The 18,647-nt window shown below is 40.2% G+C and overlaps 2 protein-coding genes across 4 annotated transcripts in view; one reads left to right on the forward strand and one right to left on the reverse strand.

The window, feature by feature from the left end:
* LOC147262883 (protein PHTF2) overlaps positions 1-15,510 on the reverse strand; it is a 38,463-nt gene extending 22,953 nt beyond the window's left edge. For both annotated transcript variants that reach the window (XM_086202157.1, XM_086202156.1), the window contains exons 1-3: positions 15,366-15,510; positions 11,504-11,563; positions 49-129 (exon numbers count right to left, since the gene is read on the reverse strand). In XM_086202157.1, the coding sequence (XP_086058283.1) occupies positions 49-93 (45 nt within the window). In that variant the 5' untranslated portion in view covers positions 94-129; positions 11,504-11,563; positions 15,366-15,510. The remainder of the gene's footprint in view (positions 1-48; positions 130-11,503; positions 11,564-15,365) is intronic.
* Positions 15,511-15,853: 343 nt separating this feature from the next.
* On the forward strand, positions 15,854-18,243 carry LOC147262884 (transmembrane protein 60-like). Of its 2 annotated transcripts, none has more exons than XM_086202161.1 (3): positions 15,854-16,033; positions 16,396-16,521; positions 16,689-18,243. In XM_086202161.1, exons 2-3 carry the CDS (start codon positions 16,438-16,440, stop codon positions 17,004-17,006), a joined length of 402 nt encoding a protein of 133 aa, XP_086058287.1. In that variant the 5' UTR covers positions 15,854-16,033; positions 16,396-16,437; the 3' UTR covers positions 17,007-18,243. The 2 variants fall into 2 exon arrangements, with proteins under 2 accessions (XP_086058287.1, XP_086058288.1); XM_086202162.1 differs by having other exon boundaries at positions 16,430-16,521.
* Positions 18,244-18,647: the final 404 nt, after the last annotated feature.

The raw sequence follows: 18,647 nt of genomic DNA on the forward strand, positions 1-18,647 counted from the left end.
TATCAAATGCCGGCATCAAATAAATGCAGTAAAAGAAAAGCTTCTTACCTTTTTCTGGTACCACACCACAGCATCTTTTACTTTGGAAGCCATTTACATGTCTCTTCTCCCCGTCTAGGGCATCTTAGACTGAAAGCACACAGCAGAGACAGAGAAAGAGAGAGAACGGTGAGAGAGGTGGCATGACAAGAGGAGGAGTGACTTCTGTATACCTGTGAGCAGGTGTGTCTTGACAAGTGACGAAGCAGAAAAGGAGGTGTGCGCGCACATACACACACATTCAATATTACAGGTGACATATGACAGAACATAAAAATAATAAACAATGACTACTGATATAGATGTGGTTGGAGGCACTGAATCATTTCCTGACACACATACACACACAAACACACTTATTGGCTGCCCTGGAAAGATCTGGGCTTGTCAGTCAGACTGGTTGCCTTGGTTTTTTTGGGTGTGTTGAATGCACCTGAAATCCACCCACTTACACCAACACTGGCGTACCTGAAAAGATGTCACATGCATTAATTTAACTGTGTGTTGATTTAAGTCAACTTTGTGTGTGTGTGTGTGTTTCTGCCTTCTACAAGGCTCACATCCCTCACAATCAGGCCTCATCTACGGCCATTACAGAGGTACAAAAACAGCTTAGTTCAGGCTTTCATTAAACATTCACATGAATTATTGAATGAAATCTGTCTCACCATATTATAAATAAAAGAAGATGATGACCCAGATGATCTGGGTCTCATATAACTTCTGTTTCCTCGTGGAACCAAAAAGTTGCAGCTCAAACGTGCAAATTGATCCTCGAATTTTTTTTAATCAATGAAGAATTCCCACCGAACAGTCCAACTGCTCAACAAGACATTCAGAACGTGCTCGATTCAGCCTTACTCATCACTTTAAAAAAAAAAAAAAAATCAATAGATAAATATTACTCCGCTGTTTCCATGGCTATGTTGAAGCGGAACTGCCGGATGGAACGGCTGAACAGATTGTCAGATAGTTTTGTTTTATTTGGTGGTCTCAGTGTTGATGAATGGTTGGAAGAGGAGGAGAGGAACCACCAAAACGAAACAAAACAAAAAATGACAGATTGGTGACAGTATCAAATAAAGAGCTCGATGAAATAAGAAATGCCGAGCAAGGGTGTTGAGTATGAGCTGTCCAACATGTTTGGTTGCAGCTATAAGCTACTTGCAACAAAAAAAGAAAAGAAAAGAAAAAAGGTTTTAATTTGAGAGCCAGCTGCCTAAAACATGAATACATTTAGTTTAGACATTTTTATCTTGTTGCCAATTGTTTTATGATCACAACATTACACTATAGGGAGAGAGTCATTTAAGCACTTCACTGATCGTAGACTTCACCCACGCCCTCTCGTATAATGTGAATTCATTCAGTTTTCCACTGAACACTTAGTTGGTGAACAGCGCGTTTGCTCCTCTTGATGTTGCACATTAGGCGTCAGGGCAAATGTTTTATCGCTGTCTTATCCTTACTAAAGTGTTTCCAGGCAAATCTCCATTCAAAAAGAAAAAGCAGCTACCATATCAGTTATACTTTCTACAGTGGCAAGATACATGAAGCCTACGTAGCTACCACAGAAGAGGACTTTAACAAGCCCCATATGGACTTCTGGTTTTAACTCAAATGTTTTTGGTTGTATTTTTTTTTGTGATACAAGCCTGCTAGATTTTACCGACAGCAATCAGAGAATTTGGGAATAAAATGTAGATGTAGCTGGTGAAATGACCAGAGAGTGAAAATCATATTGCGCTAAAATTAGTAAATACACCATCAGTTGCTTTATGACCACATGATGATCCAAATTAGTGACGGGAGGTTCACACGACAGATGTGGAGTTAAGTCAGTGTTACAGTCGTGTGTGTCATGAGCAGCGAGAGGTCTTTGAAACCGAACCTCTGGAGGACGAGGGTGAGGTCAGCTAGGTTTGGACCAGACCAGATTGTGAGGCTGCATCCTGGTTTGGTTTTAACTTTAACTACTGCTCATGTGACGGTGGGGGATCGTTCCTGTTATTGTTATGATTTTTGGAAACCAAAACATGCCTGCCTCGCGGTTGTAACTATGTTGACTCACTATTTATGAAGAAACAAACACAGGGTCGACTGTGTTGCAACGTGGGTAGCAGGTTTTACAAATATGAATCTGTTTAGGGTTGAACGTTATGCAAACAAAATTATATTGCAATGATTTGGACAGGTTATGAAGTAAATTAGTATTGTTTTTCATTTTCATGGAGTGTTTTTTGCTGGGATTTACGTCTGGAGAATAGGATTTATACTGCGAGGCATTTCTGTTTTAACACACTTTAATTACAAAACTGAATTTCCTGTGACTTCAATATTGCTCATTTGCAGTTTCCCCCCCCATATTTTGATTAACTATGCTGATACTGCTGCATGAGTGTGCTGACAAGATGGAACGACAGATGTGACTTGGTTGGCCATTCGTTCTTCATCTTGAGTCGCTGTTTCTGTTCTATTTCTCTGTTATGTAAGTCCCTGCTGTTTGAGTGGGGAGGGTGAAGCAAACTTGATGGAATAGGATGGAGGGGAGTGGCTGCGGGCTTGGTTGGATCCTGAGTGTGGCAGGAGCTCTACAGCTTCATCCTGGTTTATAAAGTGACAGCCATATGTACTAACGATGGATGGGTCACTCGTGGCGATAAAAGTTGTTGAATGAAATGCTCAACAGCAGGAATAAACTCTAAATGTGCCCCGAATGCAGTGAAACACAAACATTGGTTAAGACACAACAGAGGCAGAGGCAAAGAAGTGGAATTGGGCACGATATGCATTGTTTCAACAAAAACAAATTCCAATTTTGGCACCAAATTGCAAATCTTGCCAATGTCCACACACGAATTTTGTCGCGTTTTTTTTTTTCTTTCCCCAAGCCTCTGCAAACTTACGCATTTTTGGCTGCAAGAGTCACAAAAAAACCTGCTTGGAATCCTGGAGGGACGGCTAAATACTCAAAGAACAGACTCTCTTTTTTTTTGGTGTGTGTGTGTGTGTGTGTGTGTGTGTGTGTGTGTGTGTGTGTTACCTAGCAACTTTTTTCATTTCACAAAGCTATTTTGTAACCCATGAGATTTTCTTGGGGTAATTTCAAGCAACATTAACTCAGCAGATAAACGAAAGAGAGAGAGAAAGCGGGTGAATGGCAGACGCAGGTTCTTCTGTACCCAGGATCAAGGAGCTCTGATGCCATCGTGAAGAACACAAGTACAGCCGTGAGTGATTTGAAGATGAGAGGCTGCATTCATTTTCAAAAACCAGAGGAGAACCGCTGGTGGCTGCTCCTGTGTTCCTTGACTGAGCCCAGCAGAAACCTGTACCCTGGGTGTCCTTGGTAAATTGAATATAAAAAGTAATCACTGCTAATGTTATTCTGCTTTGATGTCATGGTTTTGCCATCAAAGGAAGCTTGTGTAAAAGATGTTTAAAATTATTAGAGAAACATTGATGTAGGAATACTGTATTATTTTTTCAATAAATTTCTAACTAATGACCACGGTGGCAAAACAGTACAGATAGGACCTAAAAAAATGGGAGGTTTGTGTAATATTCTCTTGCTCTCTTTATTAAAAATCGACATATAGATAATATAGCTATTGTGACACATTTTCAGCTTGTCCAGCTCTCTTCACTATTTGCTGTGCATGTTTTCTCTTGTGCTGCTATTTATAATTTAAAAGAATTCTGCTCTGCATGTGAAGGCCTGTTTCTGCACAGGCAACAGTGACCCCCCCCCCCCCCCCCACACACACACACACACACACACACAGTGACATTTTATTTTTGTAAATGCTTTATATTTTCCCACGGTTTCTTGCATCTGCGGCACAATTTAGTTTCAGACTAGGTTTGTATCATACAACGGGCTACGTGACAGCTCCACCTCTTTATCTGCCAAACCACAGCATCCAATCCCTTTAAGTGTGATAAACTCATCACTTTAAAGAAATAGAACTGCACTGAAGTGAAAGTGTGAGTCCTTGTGTTCACAGTGGGCAGTGGAAGCCCAGAAAGTTAAGGATGTGAGAATGTGACATTCAAAATCAGGAACATTTTTATGCTTGTATGTGTGTATGTGACGCACAGGAGTCTGCTGGTCGCATAAACCAGACAGGAACATGGCCCACCACCAGCAGCAGACTAATGCTCTGGATTAGACTGAAACTAGATCCAACACCCACAAATGCAGCATGTGTTCTGCTCATAAAACTGCAGAGGTGTGTGTGTGTATATATATATATATATATATATACACACACACATTTGTAGCTTTGCCTGAGAAGGCCAGAGACATTTTTAGCAACAGGATTGTCTACTTACGATCACCCCTCCCCTCCATCCTTCACTACGCTACTCTAGTCTGGGCAGAGACAAACATCTTATCCATAACGTCACTGTGAATCGAGCCATTTTAAAATCAAATTAAAAGAGCGAGTAAAAAGGAAAGCAAGACTGTTTTTTTTCTCCTTTTGCAACAAGTTAATATGTTTGCAGGTTGTCTTTTAGAGTGAAATAAGAGAGAACGAGAAAATTTCTTCAGTAACTTGTGAAACAATAATTAGGAAAAGCAGCAGGTAAGAGGATGGCAACATCTACGCACAGACTTTTAGAGGAGATTATTTCTCCAGCACGAGCGTAACCCAACCTAAACCTCACAGTCACTCATTGTTTTCAATTCTTCAACTTCATAAATGGTTTGGTTCTGCGTTGAGAGGAAAACAGAGACCGGTCTCGGCTCTTGGGCCTTCCAGAGAAGAAATAACCTTTGCCAATAAAATGGAACCAGGTAGTGGGTTCTATCTTTTCACTAGATACTGATCGGTTCCTAATCTGTCAAATTCACTGATTACTCATTTAGTTTTTAAGATATAATGATAACTGTAAAATATACCAATACTAATTTCTGGAGGTCAAAATTCAAATCTTTAGTCCACCCGAGTTTAAAACTGAAACTGAGTTTACAATGATGTACAGCAAGTAACAGAAAAGTCCAAATCCTCACATTTAGAGCTCAGAATCAGTGTTTGGTATTTTTGCACTGCAAAAAATAAATTATGGATTAATTGGATTTATGCATTAACACTAGCTGAACGTACATCACTTCGGAGAAAAAACAGATAGATGGATAGAACGATAGATTACTTTATTCATCCCCAAAGGGAAATTATGTCGTCATAGCAGAATACAATAAAAAGAAAATACTAATGTAAAAGAAGAGTAGAAACAAAAAATAAGAATAGGGCAGAAACACTGAAAAAGCACAAGACAAATAAAAGAAAAATAAGTAGGCAGGTAAGGTGCAGTGGCAAAATGATGATTCTGATAATAATACTGATGATATGGTGGTATGTAATTGTTACTACTACTACTAATAATACAGTATCACGTTATGTTATTATGCACACAGATATGGTATAATATATAGCACAGGCATATAGAGAAATACGAACAATTAGCAGATGCAACCCTCACTGATATTCATTTTGTGATAAATGAATTAAATCACCATACTATTGTTAATGTTCATGAGTACGACAGTGAGAGCTGAAAAGTTAACTTTTATTTTTTTGGTACGTACAACAAGACAAAGACGTCACCAGACACACTGAAGGCCTTTGTTGCGGGTTTATTTTGCGGAGGATTTCTGCAACAGCCTCGACAGAAAAGGCCTCATTCATTTTCCCGTTACAACTTGCAACAAATCCTGCTGTGACAAACTGCCCAACAATAACACAACAATCAGAAGCACAACTAGAGTGGAGTAAAAACAGGCGTTTATCCAGACAGAGACTCCTACGGGAGCGCCGCCCCATCATTAGTGGACCGCAAACAGCGGCGTTTTCTGTTTTTTTACTGTCCCGACAAATCTGAGGCCTCAAATCTTCCTCACACACAGGCGGTGATGTGGAGAAAAAAAAAAAAAAAAAAAAAGGCAGCTCAAAGCCATGAAATCCCTCTCATTATACTTCAACACGATGAGATTCTGATTCACTCACATTATCTCACACACACATACACACACACCCACAATTGCCTAATACAGCTTCAAAAGCAGGATTAGCTGTTAACTGCAGGGTATATCATTTAGGCTGGAAAACATAACAAAAAAATAAATGGTCTGGGAGTTATTTCCACACTTTTTCCCAAACCATATACTCAGTGTTCCCAAAATACACTGTGGCTCACTGAGGGTATTTAGAGAACAGACACACAGACGATGTATGGACATTCCGGTCACAGGACTCCGGGTTCACAGACACTGCTGAGCTGGATGCAGAACAGTTTGTTTAAAAAGTTGAATTTTATGACCAATACACGTACAAAGTAGGAGGTATACCTCCACCAATTGCTATATTAAATGGATCTTCCCCTGAAATTAAACTGGTTTCTTTCTTGACTTGTGCAACACGCCCTTCCACTACATTTGCTGACATTCTGCCTCACAGTTTTTGTGTTATCCTGCTCACAGACAGACAAAGGGCACCAAAAACCTCCTCAGCCAGGAAGCTAAAACAGATTTTACCTGTTTCACATTGCAAGAAAAAGGCTGGCAAAGGACAAAATACAGCTGCAAACTCTCCTTGACCTCCGGCCAAAAGCGTGAGCGACACCCGCAGAGAGCCAACACCAACACCCCGCAGCTCTAAGGAAGCAGATACTTCATCGGGACTTGATCAACAAGCTGGAGGCCAGGACTGTATTGGAGAGTGATCATAAGGTGATTTAAACTGGAAGTGTGTGAGCTCTGCAAGTCAAAAGAACGCTTGCGTCAGGAGCCGTCAAGCCTGGTTAAAGCTTGAGCGTCGTCTTCCGAGAGCTAATGCTACGTTGGAGCATGTAGGGAAGGAGCAGCAGGCTATCGGTGTGTTCAAAGGTTTGGGTGGACAAAAAAAAAAAATACTTGACCTAAACATTCCAAGGAATGTTCTGATCCCAATCTCACAGAACTGCACCATCATTACCTGGTTTAAAGTGTTTGTGGGGCTTTAGGGTGATACATCCTAGCCCGTCGGTGTTTCTGTTAATAGTTGTTGTCGTATTGTAAATCTGGAAAATTTAAAAATATATCTATATATTGTGGGGTAACAGGGAAATGTCCCAATCAAGTGATTCTGAGTCTGACATCTATTGCTACCACATCTAATCAGATGAGGGATGTATTAGCCATGTATCAGTGTCAGCAAGAGCTGCAACAATTAATCCAGAAATCGAAAGCGAATGAATCACCGACTATTTTGATGATCCGTTTGTTGTTTTAGTTTTTGTTCCGAGCAGACCTGTTCGAACTCTGGTGATTCCAGACTCTGAAATAGAAGGACAGGTTGCTTTTCTGTCATTCAAAATGTAGAGTTTTGGGGTTTCAGACTGCTGGGTGGAGCAAAAAAAAAAAAAAAAAAAAAGAGAAGTCATTTTCGAGTGTTTAATATTGTTCCCACATTTTACAGACAAAAAAATTGAATTGTGAAAGAAATCTGCACATTAAGTTGGTGAAATCACCGACTGTATCGGAGGATACTTGACTGTCGTCAGCCTTTGAGCAAATACGATCATTCATTTACCGTTTATCTCTTGATGTGAAAGAAGGTTAAATTCAAGGGTTCAACTCCTGAAACTGTTGTAGCCCGTTAGAAATGGAAGCATATTAAAATTAAGATTAAGCCTGAGATCAAATTCATCAGTGTGTTTCATTGTTTTCTTCCAAACTGGAACAGAAAAGTCAAGTCTACACAGAAGCATCCTTCGCCAATGCAACCCATTACAAAGCTCTCAAGGAATTTCACAATGTCGATAACAACCACGCACACGCATGCACAAACACGCACACAGAGTCTGAAGCCCTGAGGCGTGCCAAGTCTGTCTGACCAGTGGTCTATCTGAACTGACCCATTTACAGAGAGCAGTTACAACCAAGAGCAAGCATTATGCAGGCCACCGTTGGTTTGTGTGTGCATCTGTGCTCATACTGCCATGTAGGGGGTCAGACATTATGAAAAGAGGAAGTGGGAGGAAATAAGACACCAAAATGAAACCACACTGCTTGCTGTGACCTCAAATGCTTTTAAATATACAAACACACAAGGGTATTAGTGGGTCTTTTAGCCTTCCGAACCTCACACTCTTAATATCTACATGTCAACGACACAATAAAAATCAAGCATTGGGCTGCAACAGTGTTTGGATTTTGATTCAAATGTGTCAGCGAGCCGTTCAGATGGAGATTTTAACTGGGCTGACAAAGAGAGTACAAGCTTGATGTTCCAGTAGCCCTCTCATTAGTTTAGGTTGGCAAACCTCTGAGAAACATTTCAGGAAAATTCAATAATATTTGTCCGGCAATTCGAGAGTCAGTATTTCCTAACATTACACATAAAAAAGACAACTTTAGGTTACTTGAGTAACCCCACTGGTCTGAACAGCATGAGTCTTAGACCACCTTCTTTTAGACTTTCATCATGAAGAAGAGCAGAGTGTTTTTCCTTTTTATGACAGCAGTGTAGCATCAAGTCCTTTTATGGGGAGAAGCCCAAACCCCCCCCCCCAGCCTTGACACTGATGTGCTTAGTTCAAGCTAATCCCGGCTGGCAGGGTGCAAAAGCAGCTTCTGACGAGGTCAAGCTAAGGGCGTTCACTCCTACTATTCAGAGAAATGTGGTTACTAAAGTAGCCTGAACTTTCACTCACATCAAATGAACCTTTTTAAACAAGAACTGCCGAATTTGTTGTGTGAAACTTAAGCTGCGACTGCAGAACAACCTGTTAGCTTGATGCGTCATCGTGCAGCTGTTGTTTCTTTTCTTTTATTGCTGTCTGTTATTTATTCGCCTGTTCGGCACTTTGTTCAACCGTGGTGGTTTTAAAAGGAAATGCGATAAAATTTAAAAAAAAAAATGAGAGAGGGAGATTTCCTGAAATTCCATGTAGTTTTTTTACTGTGTGTGCATGCATGCGTGTGTGCGTGTGTGTGTGTTTGTGTGCGTAACCTGAATCTTGGGTACCATTGGTACTTTCCAACAGCCAGGCAGAGTAAGTGACCACACAAAAAGAGCATTGAGAGAAAGGGTGTGGTCAGTGTATTCGTTGTGTTTGAGTGACTCAATTGGATAGTGGGTGTGAAAGAGGAAGTCTGTGTGTGATGAGAAGTCACTTCTTATAAAAGCAGGTCTCATAGCATTTATATAATTTGTTGCAAAATGTACAGGCCTTTGTCATTTTCTAATTGGACACCTCACGGCTCCTCTATCTCCTTTTATAACACAGACACACATTCTCTCGCACCTGGTGCTGCATGATTATTGGAACTGCAGTGTCAACCTGTGCATTTATATTACAGTGAAAAAAATGCGACTATTTTTGAACACTGCTGCAAAAAAATACTTGACAAATGGCTTTATTTGTTGAAAACAAATTCTTGTTGGCGCTACCGATTTAATTTAGTCTAAACTTTTTCAAGAAAGTACTGCACAAATGTTACATTTTTGAGTTTCTTATACTAGTTTAAGTTTGTAAGGTTGCGTAGAATCATTATCCCGTTTGTTTACTAAACTGCAAAATGCATTACTGTAGACAAAAGATACAACATGACACTATTCTACACTGATGTAATGCAAGTAACTCAGCTTTTCAGCTTTGTACTCCACATTGTTGTGAAGCATTATGTAATCTTTCCTTCTGTGTCTCCTTTATCAGCTAAAAATGAGTTTAAAGAGAAATCAGGCTAACTGGCACTGGAGATGTTTTATATCTTACCTAACAAACCCATTTTGTGAGGCTAAATAAACAGGTTAATGAGACCACAGAAAATGAGGTTGTTGAGATGTTTAAAAACTTCTGCAGGGCTGAGCTGGAACACATCAGAGGCCGTCTGTTCGGCCATGTGCATTAAATCTCGTTATGTGTGACTAAACTCGTTCTTCTGTCCATCCGCAGCTATAAGGCTCAGCTCTAATGCTACATCACAGCCACATGGCCAATTTTGGCCTGTTTTATTTAGACATGAGAGAACAGTGTGGATTGTAAAAAGAGGAAACATTATGGAGCGGAGGGTGCAGTGAGAAATGATTCTGCAGCGGTTTTAATCTGACAGAGGTGAAATGTTTCGCTGAGACGTGGAATGAAAACATGAGCACAAGAAGGGACCTCCTTCCTGCGTCGGGTAACTCGTGATGTGTAAACCTAGCTGCTCCCTGGCTGTCCGGGTGCTCCATATTTCATGATGAGGCGCAGGTTACATCTCTGAGCTGGGCCAGGGTGTGTGTATGTGTGTGTTTTTATTTGCAGAACAAAAAAATGATGCCATTAAATCAAGAATTTAAGTGTTTGGGGGGGCAGGGGGACGGGGGGTTCTGATAGTTCTATGCAAGTCTGTATGTGAAACACAGACCCCATACTTGACCTACACGGGGCTTGATCAGCAAAAACAGACCTACACAAACACACACTACAATTATAGATGTGTTTTGTGTGTGTGTGTGTGTGTGTGTGTGTTCGGGAAGTTTTTCCGAACTGGTCTTGCCTCAGGGTCAAGATTTTCCATGTGACGTCCACACAGACTTAAGACCCATTCAGTTGGATTCACTAACAGCATTCCTCACTGTAACTCACTGGACTACTCTTACATTTCATCTCACAAAATCAGAATGACAAGAGGGCAACTTCAATGTCAAAGATATAGGAAGAACTACAGCAGATTGGTACATTAAAGACATAGAATCAATCACGTAAAAATATTCAACCGATTCCAATACATCTATTCAGGCGTGTTCAAGTCGGCGATATGATATCTAATTTTTTTGCCTGGATAAATACAAGTTTGTGTGCTATTCAAATTTTGCAGGTTTAAAAAAAAGAAAAGCATATCAAATTTAGAATTTCCTCCTCTGTCAAAACTTATACCCCAAATAACTGTCTGGCTGATGTTTACACAAAACTTGTAAGGTTTGCCACATGTTTTTACGAAGGCCATTTCATATTTGATATGTTTAATATGATTCAGAATTGGTTGTGACCAGCCTGAAATAAAGAACAGCCTGCAGTGCGCCTGAGTGGTATAAATGATTGGATTTGAACAAAACAATAATTGGTTAAATTTCAGTTTAAAGAAACTTGTGTGTGTGTAGAGTAAGAATAGAGGAACCACAGATGAACTAAAAGTACTAAGTCTTACAAACTCACACGCACAGATTTTACTGCTGCCAACTATAGAAGGGCTTCACTTCAGTCCCCCCCTCCCCCCCCCCCCCCCCCACACACACACACACAAATACACACTACAACTATAAAAAGTATGTAGACTGCTGACACCTCACAGCAACAGAGCAAGGGGGATTTAAGCATGCTGCACATAAACAAAAACAGTCTATGTGCAGTTAGGGAGGCTGCTTAGTAAATACACAATGATCCCCCCCCCCCCCACCCCACACACACACACACACACACATACAGGGCTCACCTCTGGTCAGGCTGCGTAGCTGACTGGCGTTTCGTCCTCACAGCCAAATTAGGACAGGAGCTGGACATTTGGAAACCAAGAGAGAAAGGAGGTCAAGACTGTTCGGCCTGGAGCGAGATACATTTGACATTCAAAGCAACAACCTAAGCTTGCTTGGGTGTGTGTGTGTATGTCTGTGTGCGCGCGCGCATGCTTGCGTGCATGTTATGCTCCTTTCCTTGTTCCTGACAGTAGTATCCTCATAACTAAAAAACATTTGTGCATGTAAAAAAATAAATGTCTTTATGATGGTGCATGTGTCTCTAAAGTGATTCATACACACACACACACACACACACACACACACACACACACACCTCTGGGTTGTTTCATCACTTAGATAATAATGAACGTCAGACAAGTGTTATAATAAAAAGGAGTAGACATGTCTGTATGCTGAACAGACAGTTAAAATATGACAAACTGACATGTGTATCACATATACCTCAAAAAATATCGTGCTTTTCTCTCATCATAGTCAAATAGTTACATAATTTTGGGCCTGGAAGCTAAACTTCCAACTGGAATTCATCCATTTCATGTTTCATGTAGTTCTTTTGTCGTTGTTTTTTTAAATTTTCTGAGTCACAGTTTCAAAGTGTCGGTGCAATACAACAGGAAATTAGTGCTACTGCAATGCAGGACAAATGGATTTAAAAACTCTTGGTGTTTTAACTTTAATGACCTCATTTGATTTATGGTACGTTGACCATGTGCCACTGTAAATTGTTTTGTTTGTGTGTTGTAATTTGTGTGCTTGTCAGTAGCAGTACCAAAAAATAACTGCGACTCAGGGATAATTAAAGACAATTTTTAACCGGCTCCAGCAACACACATTGGTGCAGTTCTGTGTTTAATAGACAGTCTGACGGGATCACCTGTGGTTGATTTCCCATTCTGTCTGTAGCTTCAGCAGTGGCTCCTCCACACATTAACATAACTATGCCCGTGTTGATGCATTGCAGTACAGCTTGCCATGTGGCGTTTGTCTTGCCACTGTGAGTGACCCTTTCTGCTTCCACTGCAATCAATTTACTTCTATAAAATATATAACAGAGCCTCCTGGGTGGATGCAGCTGTAGCATAAGAAGGCAGTCTAGTGTATGATGTAACTATATTGCAGCAGATGATGTAACCGGCTCTGCAGGCAGATCAAAGCGGCACAAAACACAGAGCATCACTAACAGCTTCCCAGACAGAGAGAAGAAATGACAAAGGAACACGCTGGTTACACAATAGACAGCAGTCTGAGTCTGAGTGGAAGCTAGAAATACACACATACAAACACACACACAATCAGGAAGTCAGTCAACCACTAAAAAACACTTTCTGCAGACACATATGTTTGCAAACTGCACTGAGTGACCTACAGAATCTGAGGTAAAAACATTAAGAGGCTTGCCAAAGTTACCATTGGCTGCCTCAGTAATCATACACACTGAGTAGGTGCATGGGAGTGTGTGTGTATCCCATGCCTGTACATCACCGGGTGGGTGTAACTCTACACCAGTCTTGCCAACATGCAACATACAGCAACAGAGATTCTCATCTTCCATGTAACAACAGTAGCCAACACCTTCTTGCAGATTTTAGTGCAAAGCGTGCTGCTTCCTGTTCCACACTGAATAAGGTAATGCCTTGCACAAGGGTACTCTTAACCTTGCAACAGATTTAAATCCACGTCTGATATCTGCCATTTTCATGGATTTAAAAAAAAAAAAGAAGGAAATTCTTCATTATGATTCCTATGATTTGATTTAAATTGATAATGATGTTCCTAAAGTTTGGTTTGGGGAGTAAATACAGTATTTCTTTAAACATGTTTACAATCAGCATATGTATATGCCAACATGTGTATGTGTTCTGAAAAGAAACAAATGTTAAATTCTTGTCTACAGTCAAACCCTATCAGGTCTGATGGACAACTGTCAGCTTCACATTTGTGCTGATGTTGCTCTTGTGTACTCGGATATATGGGCAGATTCCTCAAACACAGTCTGATTGGCTCTGGTTAGTCAGGCTGTTTCCATTTCATAAACTATTTATCAGCAGCAGACAGAATCAAGGACTTTAAGAAGTGTTATTTAACTGCAATGCAACTTTATGGATTCACGCAGAGCTTTGCCAGTGTCATGAGGAAGGTTAAGGGTCAAATTATGACCGCAGTGGAAAATCTGGGTAAGTGATGATGGCATTAGTCAGACGCTGCCTGGAACTGACAGCCCAGCTGGATGGCAACCCATGTTGGATAATCAGACAGCCTGCCAACATGTGAGCCTGATCGCCTGCTGGAGCTTGCCACGGTTTACCCTTGATGACATGTAACAAGTAGAGAGGACTGAGATGAGATATGGAATGGAGTATAACCGAAGTGAAGGCTGTGATCAAGAACTAGAGCTGTGCAATTAATCCCATACAAGTTCCATTTATAATGAAATCGCATTACACCCTTAGTGTACTCCATTGTTCCAATGGCAGAAATGCACAACATTGGTTAAAAGCTAATTGTGTGTCAAAACACCACTTTAAAATCAAATATTGTGGAGCTGCAGAGGTCCTGGCAACATGTCTTATTCTACACAGTTAAGGAAACATTTTTTTCTGTGATACAGTTCTCCAAAAAATAAATAAATAAATAAATTACACAATAGCTCAACACTCAATTACTCAATAGCTTTTTCAATGAAAATGAGAATAATGATGTAAAAAAAGAACATTCCTTGCATTTGCAAATCAGCTAAAATGATTGCACTGCAACATTTTTCACCAGTGAATGATCACTTGATTTTGAGCATTAGTCAAGGAAGCATTTTTGTCATATTGCTGTAAATGAGCCAATTGCCATATTTCATCTGAAAGCAAAAATCCGCAGATGATATGTTGAAATTATTCTCAACATGAACTACAGCACTCAAACAGAGGGTCAAAGAGAATTCACCATTGCAAACGATCATGGCTCCTGGTCAATTTGGTTTGTATAATCCAAAAAATACAATATCTTAAAAAGGAGGGAATATGATAACACTCAAAAAGGAGGAAAAAAAGTTTCAAGAATATCTTTTCATGCTTTTTATAAAATATCCCTTGACCTTTAATTATACCACAAAAAAAATATTTTTTTTGTTCAGTTTTTCTTTGAATTGCAACCCCGATTCCTCCTTGCAGGGCAGAATAGAAGAGCGGTATCAAAAAACAGTTTTTCCAACATCTGAAAATATAAAGCAGCTCTAATGGAAAGAGGTCACAATTGGTCAGCTTTTGGCCTCAATCATCTACAGGAAATATTTCAGATGAGCCTCCTGGTCACATCATGAACTAAAATCTGAATCAAATAGCTCCTCCAAAGATAGTGTGTGCATTATCATTATTTAAGATGAGAGCCACCACTAAGAGAGGTGGTTTTTATTTCAGGAGAGGTATCACTCACGACAAGGTGAACTGCAGCTGTAGTTCAATTCAGGTCGAAGGATTAAACTGTTAGAATACAATGCTAAATAAAGCAAGCCTTCAGACTGCGTGTTTAAAGTCCACAATGTAAAGTTAAGTCAGTCACTAATTAAAGTGCGAATATTCCCTCCACAGAGGACACACATACAACAGACAGCTCTACAACCCAGCTTACAGCCTGTTAATCTTGAAGCTAGCCTGTGTGTAGATGCATCCAGTGTTTACAGACAGGGATCAGCTCACACAGCTTTCCTTCCACCGCTGCTGCTGCTAGCTCCAGTCTTGCTACATGCTTAGCTAAGCTACCGGCAGGCAAAAGCAGCCCACACAGCTGTCCCTGCTCAAATACTTATCACTGCTATCCAAACAGACTTACTTCTCTGGTTGCTACCGCTGCTCCAAGTCCCCTCACACACACACCAGGCAGTTGCTTTTAAGCAGCACCGATAAACCCAACCGTACCCATTGTCTTGAGAGAGATGCTGTGCGTCCGCCCGCTGTCGATAGTCTGAAGCATTAGCTTGTGGTTTTCAGTGGCTCACTGTAAAAATACAACTCCAGCTCATTTCCCGTATATAATCACAAAAACACGCAAGTATATTTCAGGAGTTGTGCGTTGGCGTATGCAAATGAGCTTCACAAATCACATTACTATTTTTCATAGAAGTTAAATGCTCAAAAGAGACAAATGAAACGGTTGTTTTATGTCACAAAAAAGTCGAATTGAAAAACAAAAAAAAACCTTGTCCTAAGAAGTACACAGAACCTCACTAACCTCTAGTGGACGTTAATTCTCATTACAACAGAAATTAGCATGCGCCCTTGCAAATAGTTTACGGTCAAATATCAAAATGATGTAGCGGAACAAAAACCAATCCGCTTCCCGGCTGGGCGCGACAAGCAAAGATAACGGACCCGAACACCTCCTGTTGTCGTTAACGGATGGTGATAATTATGTCTCTTACCGCCAGACCCGATGCGAATACCAATGTGAGGCATACAGGGAGAGAAAAGTACTGGTCGGAGGTCTAGAAATGCACTGAGGTAAGCCAGGCGTCGTCTGTGATAAACTGGTTAGCTAAATGCTACCGGGCTGCAAAAGCTAGTTATGCTAGCTGACGTTACCGCTAGCTAACGCGAATCGCTTATTACATTTTAACAAATGTAATTGTGAATTTCAAAATTACTTCCAGGTGGTGTTGTTGAAAAGTCGTTTGATGTGGCCAACAAAACCGCGCTCATACCAAATCTGTTCTTAGCTGTTGGCTGTATTCTAGAGTTGAATCATATTAGTGTTTAATTTTCTCATCTTAATATTCAACCATTTAAGGTTGGACTTTGAACTCATGTCGAGTAGTTGTTTTTAACTTCTTCCGTCTTGCTGTTCTTGTCCCATGGATGTCCAGACTGAGTTTGTCTCCTCACCTGGTCTGTCTCCAGTCAGTGAGATGTCTCTGGCTCAGAGGGTGCTGTTGACCTGGGTCTTTACCCTTGTCTTCCTCATTATGCTGGTACTAAAACTGGATGGGAAGGTATTTTTTTCTCATATTTTATATCAAGGCTTTTTCTTTTTCTTTCCAGAAATGAACACTTTCAGCTAAAGTTTAATCTGAAAACACCTCAGTATTTTCACGTCTAATAGGTGTGATAGGATTTTTTTTTTCTTTTTAGTGGATTTACACCATTTCATTTACTACAGGTGCAATGGAACTGGTTCCTCATCTTCCTCCCAGTCTGGGTCTTTGACGGCATCCTCATCCTTATGCTCGCTATCAAGATGGCAGGCCGTTGCAAGCCTGGGTACGATCCTCGCAACGGTTCGCCAGATCTACGTCTACGTGCCTGGTACTTGTCGGCCATGCTCCTGAAGCTGGGCTTCTGCCTGATGCTTTGCGCCAAGCTGGAGAAGCTGGCTGACGTTAAGCTTACATTCGTGTGCATACCGCTGTGGACCATGTTACTGGGAGCGCTGGTGGAGCTAGGGCTAAACATCTTCCCAGAGAGGAGAGAGGCCTGAGAGGTTTTAGAAACATCATCACGGATCATGACGCCAAACAATTGTAAAAACAGATTTTGGGAAAAGATTTATGAGCTTCCAGAGATGCTCAAAGAGGAAATCGTCTCCAGACTGTTATCATCAATTATGCTCAGACCTCAGTTGACTGCTGAGCTTCTGTAGACCTGGGATGTAATCAAACACATTAGAAGAAGTCAACAGAAAATAATGGCTATATTTGAAGTGAAAGAGTAACTGTACTGAGGGTAAGAACTGTATACTTGTAAGACTACTGTGAATCGTACACTGGAAGAGACTTTCGAGGCGTTTGTTCAGTATTGCTGTATATAAACTCGCTGAGCTGCTCCTGCATAAAACAGGTTATGTTCCTTGACCCAAGCTGCTGCTCTCAGCATGTACATATGGGAGGTTTTGTACCAAATCGTGGTGGAAATTTTGTGATAAATGTTTAAACATAGTTTTTGTCATTCCTTACAGGTTGAGGGTAGTTTGCCAAATATAAATCAACACTTAAAGTGTTAATGGTATCAGCTGAAGTTGGCTAGAAAAGAACCAAAAGCAATTTTAAGAGATTGTTTCAACTGTAACAGCATCTAGGAATAATGTGATGCTTTTTTTTTTTTTGCTTTTTTTTTATACAGGTTCCATTTTGTATTATGTAAATGATGCAATGTGAAAAATGTCACATTCTGGGTTGAATAATAATTATTAGGAATGCACAATATTGGAATTTTTTTTCCCGCCAGTATTTCCTTGCTGTTTTAGATCTTTATATTGATGACATTCAAGATGTATACACACGTTAAAGTTGTAACGTTGAATAAGTTACATTTGGAAAAGATAAATGATATCTTTACAACATTTTCTCACCATCTCCAGCATAAATTCTATATTCATTAATTTGCCGGTACCAATGTCACCAGTTATAATTGTGCACCCCTAATAATTCCTTTTAATAATAATAAGTATCGTGTTGATTAAGTTTAATGATCAAATGGCCAAACAGAACTTGCCAGAATACTTTTGGTGGTGATTCATTGTTTCATAATTCAGCTTTAATGGCTCAAATTGACACTGTGCATGCACTGATAATTGCTCATTAGTATTTCAAATACATTCTTTGCAACAAAAAAAAATATTGCACTGTGTTGAAAAATAAATGAGGTTTTGAGATTGAAAATATTTGGTCTTGTAAAAAAAATAAAAATAAATGACGGTTCTGCATTCAAATCATGGTTCTTTATGTTAAACATAATGGCACGAAGGAGCGTTGTCTACAATTTCATTTTTAATTTGAAGCTCAGATCAGAAGAGCACATTCATTTGTGTCACGCAGTTTATTTTTTTCCCCTTATATTCTTCCTGGATGCGTACATACTTACCATCCATAAAGACAGAAAATGGCACCATTTCGCAGTTATAATGACTAAGCACGACATCAGTGTTTACAGTGTTCCCAGAGCACAAACAGTCCTGACTCTCTGACATTAACAGCTGCAGGAACATGAGAGGAACTGAAAGTGTTTGGTAGAAATTATTTACAACAGCACAGAGCCGGACGCGCTTGGAGGAGCGTTCAAGGCCGCGTTCAACTCCTGGAGCGTGTTTAAAAAAAAAAATTAAAAAAAAAGAGGAAGCGAT

This window comes from Aulostomus chinensis, chromosome 4 (genome assembly GCF_037954235.1).
Source record: "Aulostomus chinensis isolate RoL2024-O1b breed Wild chromosome 4, RoL_Achi_v1.0, whole genome shotgun sequence".
Lineage (NCBI taxonomy): Eukaryota > Metazoa > Chordata > Actinopteri > Syngnathiformes > Aulostomidae > Aulostomus > Aulostomus chinensis.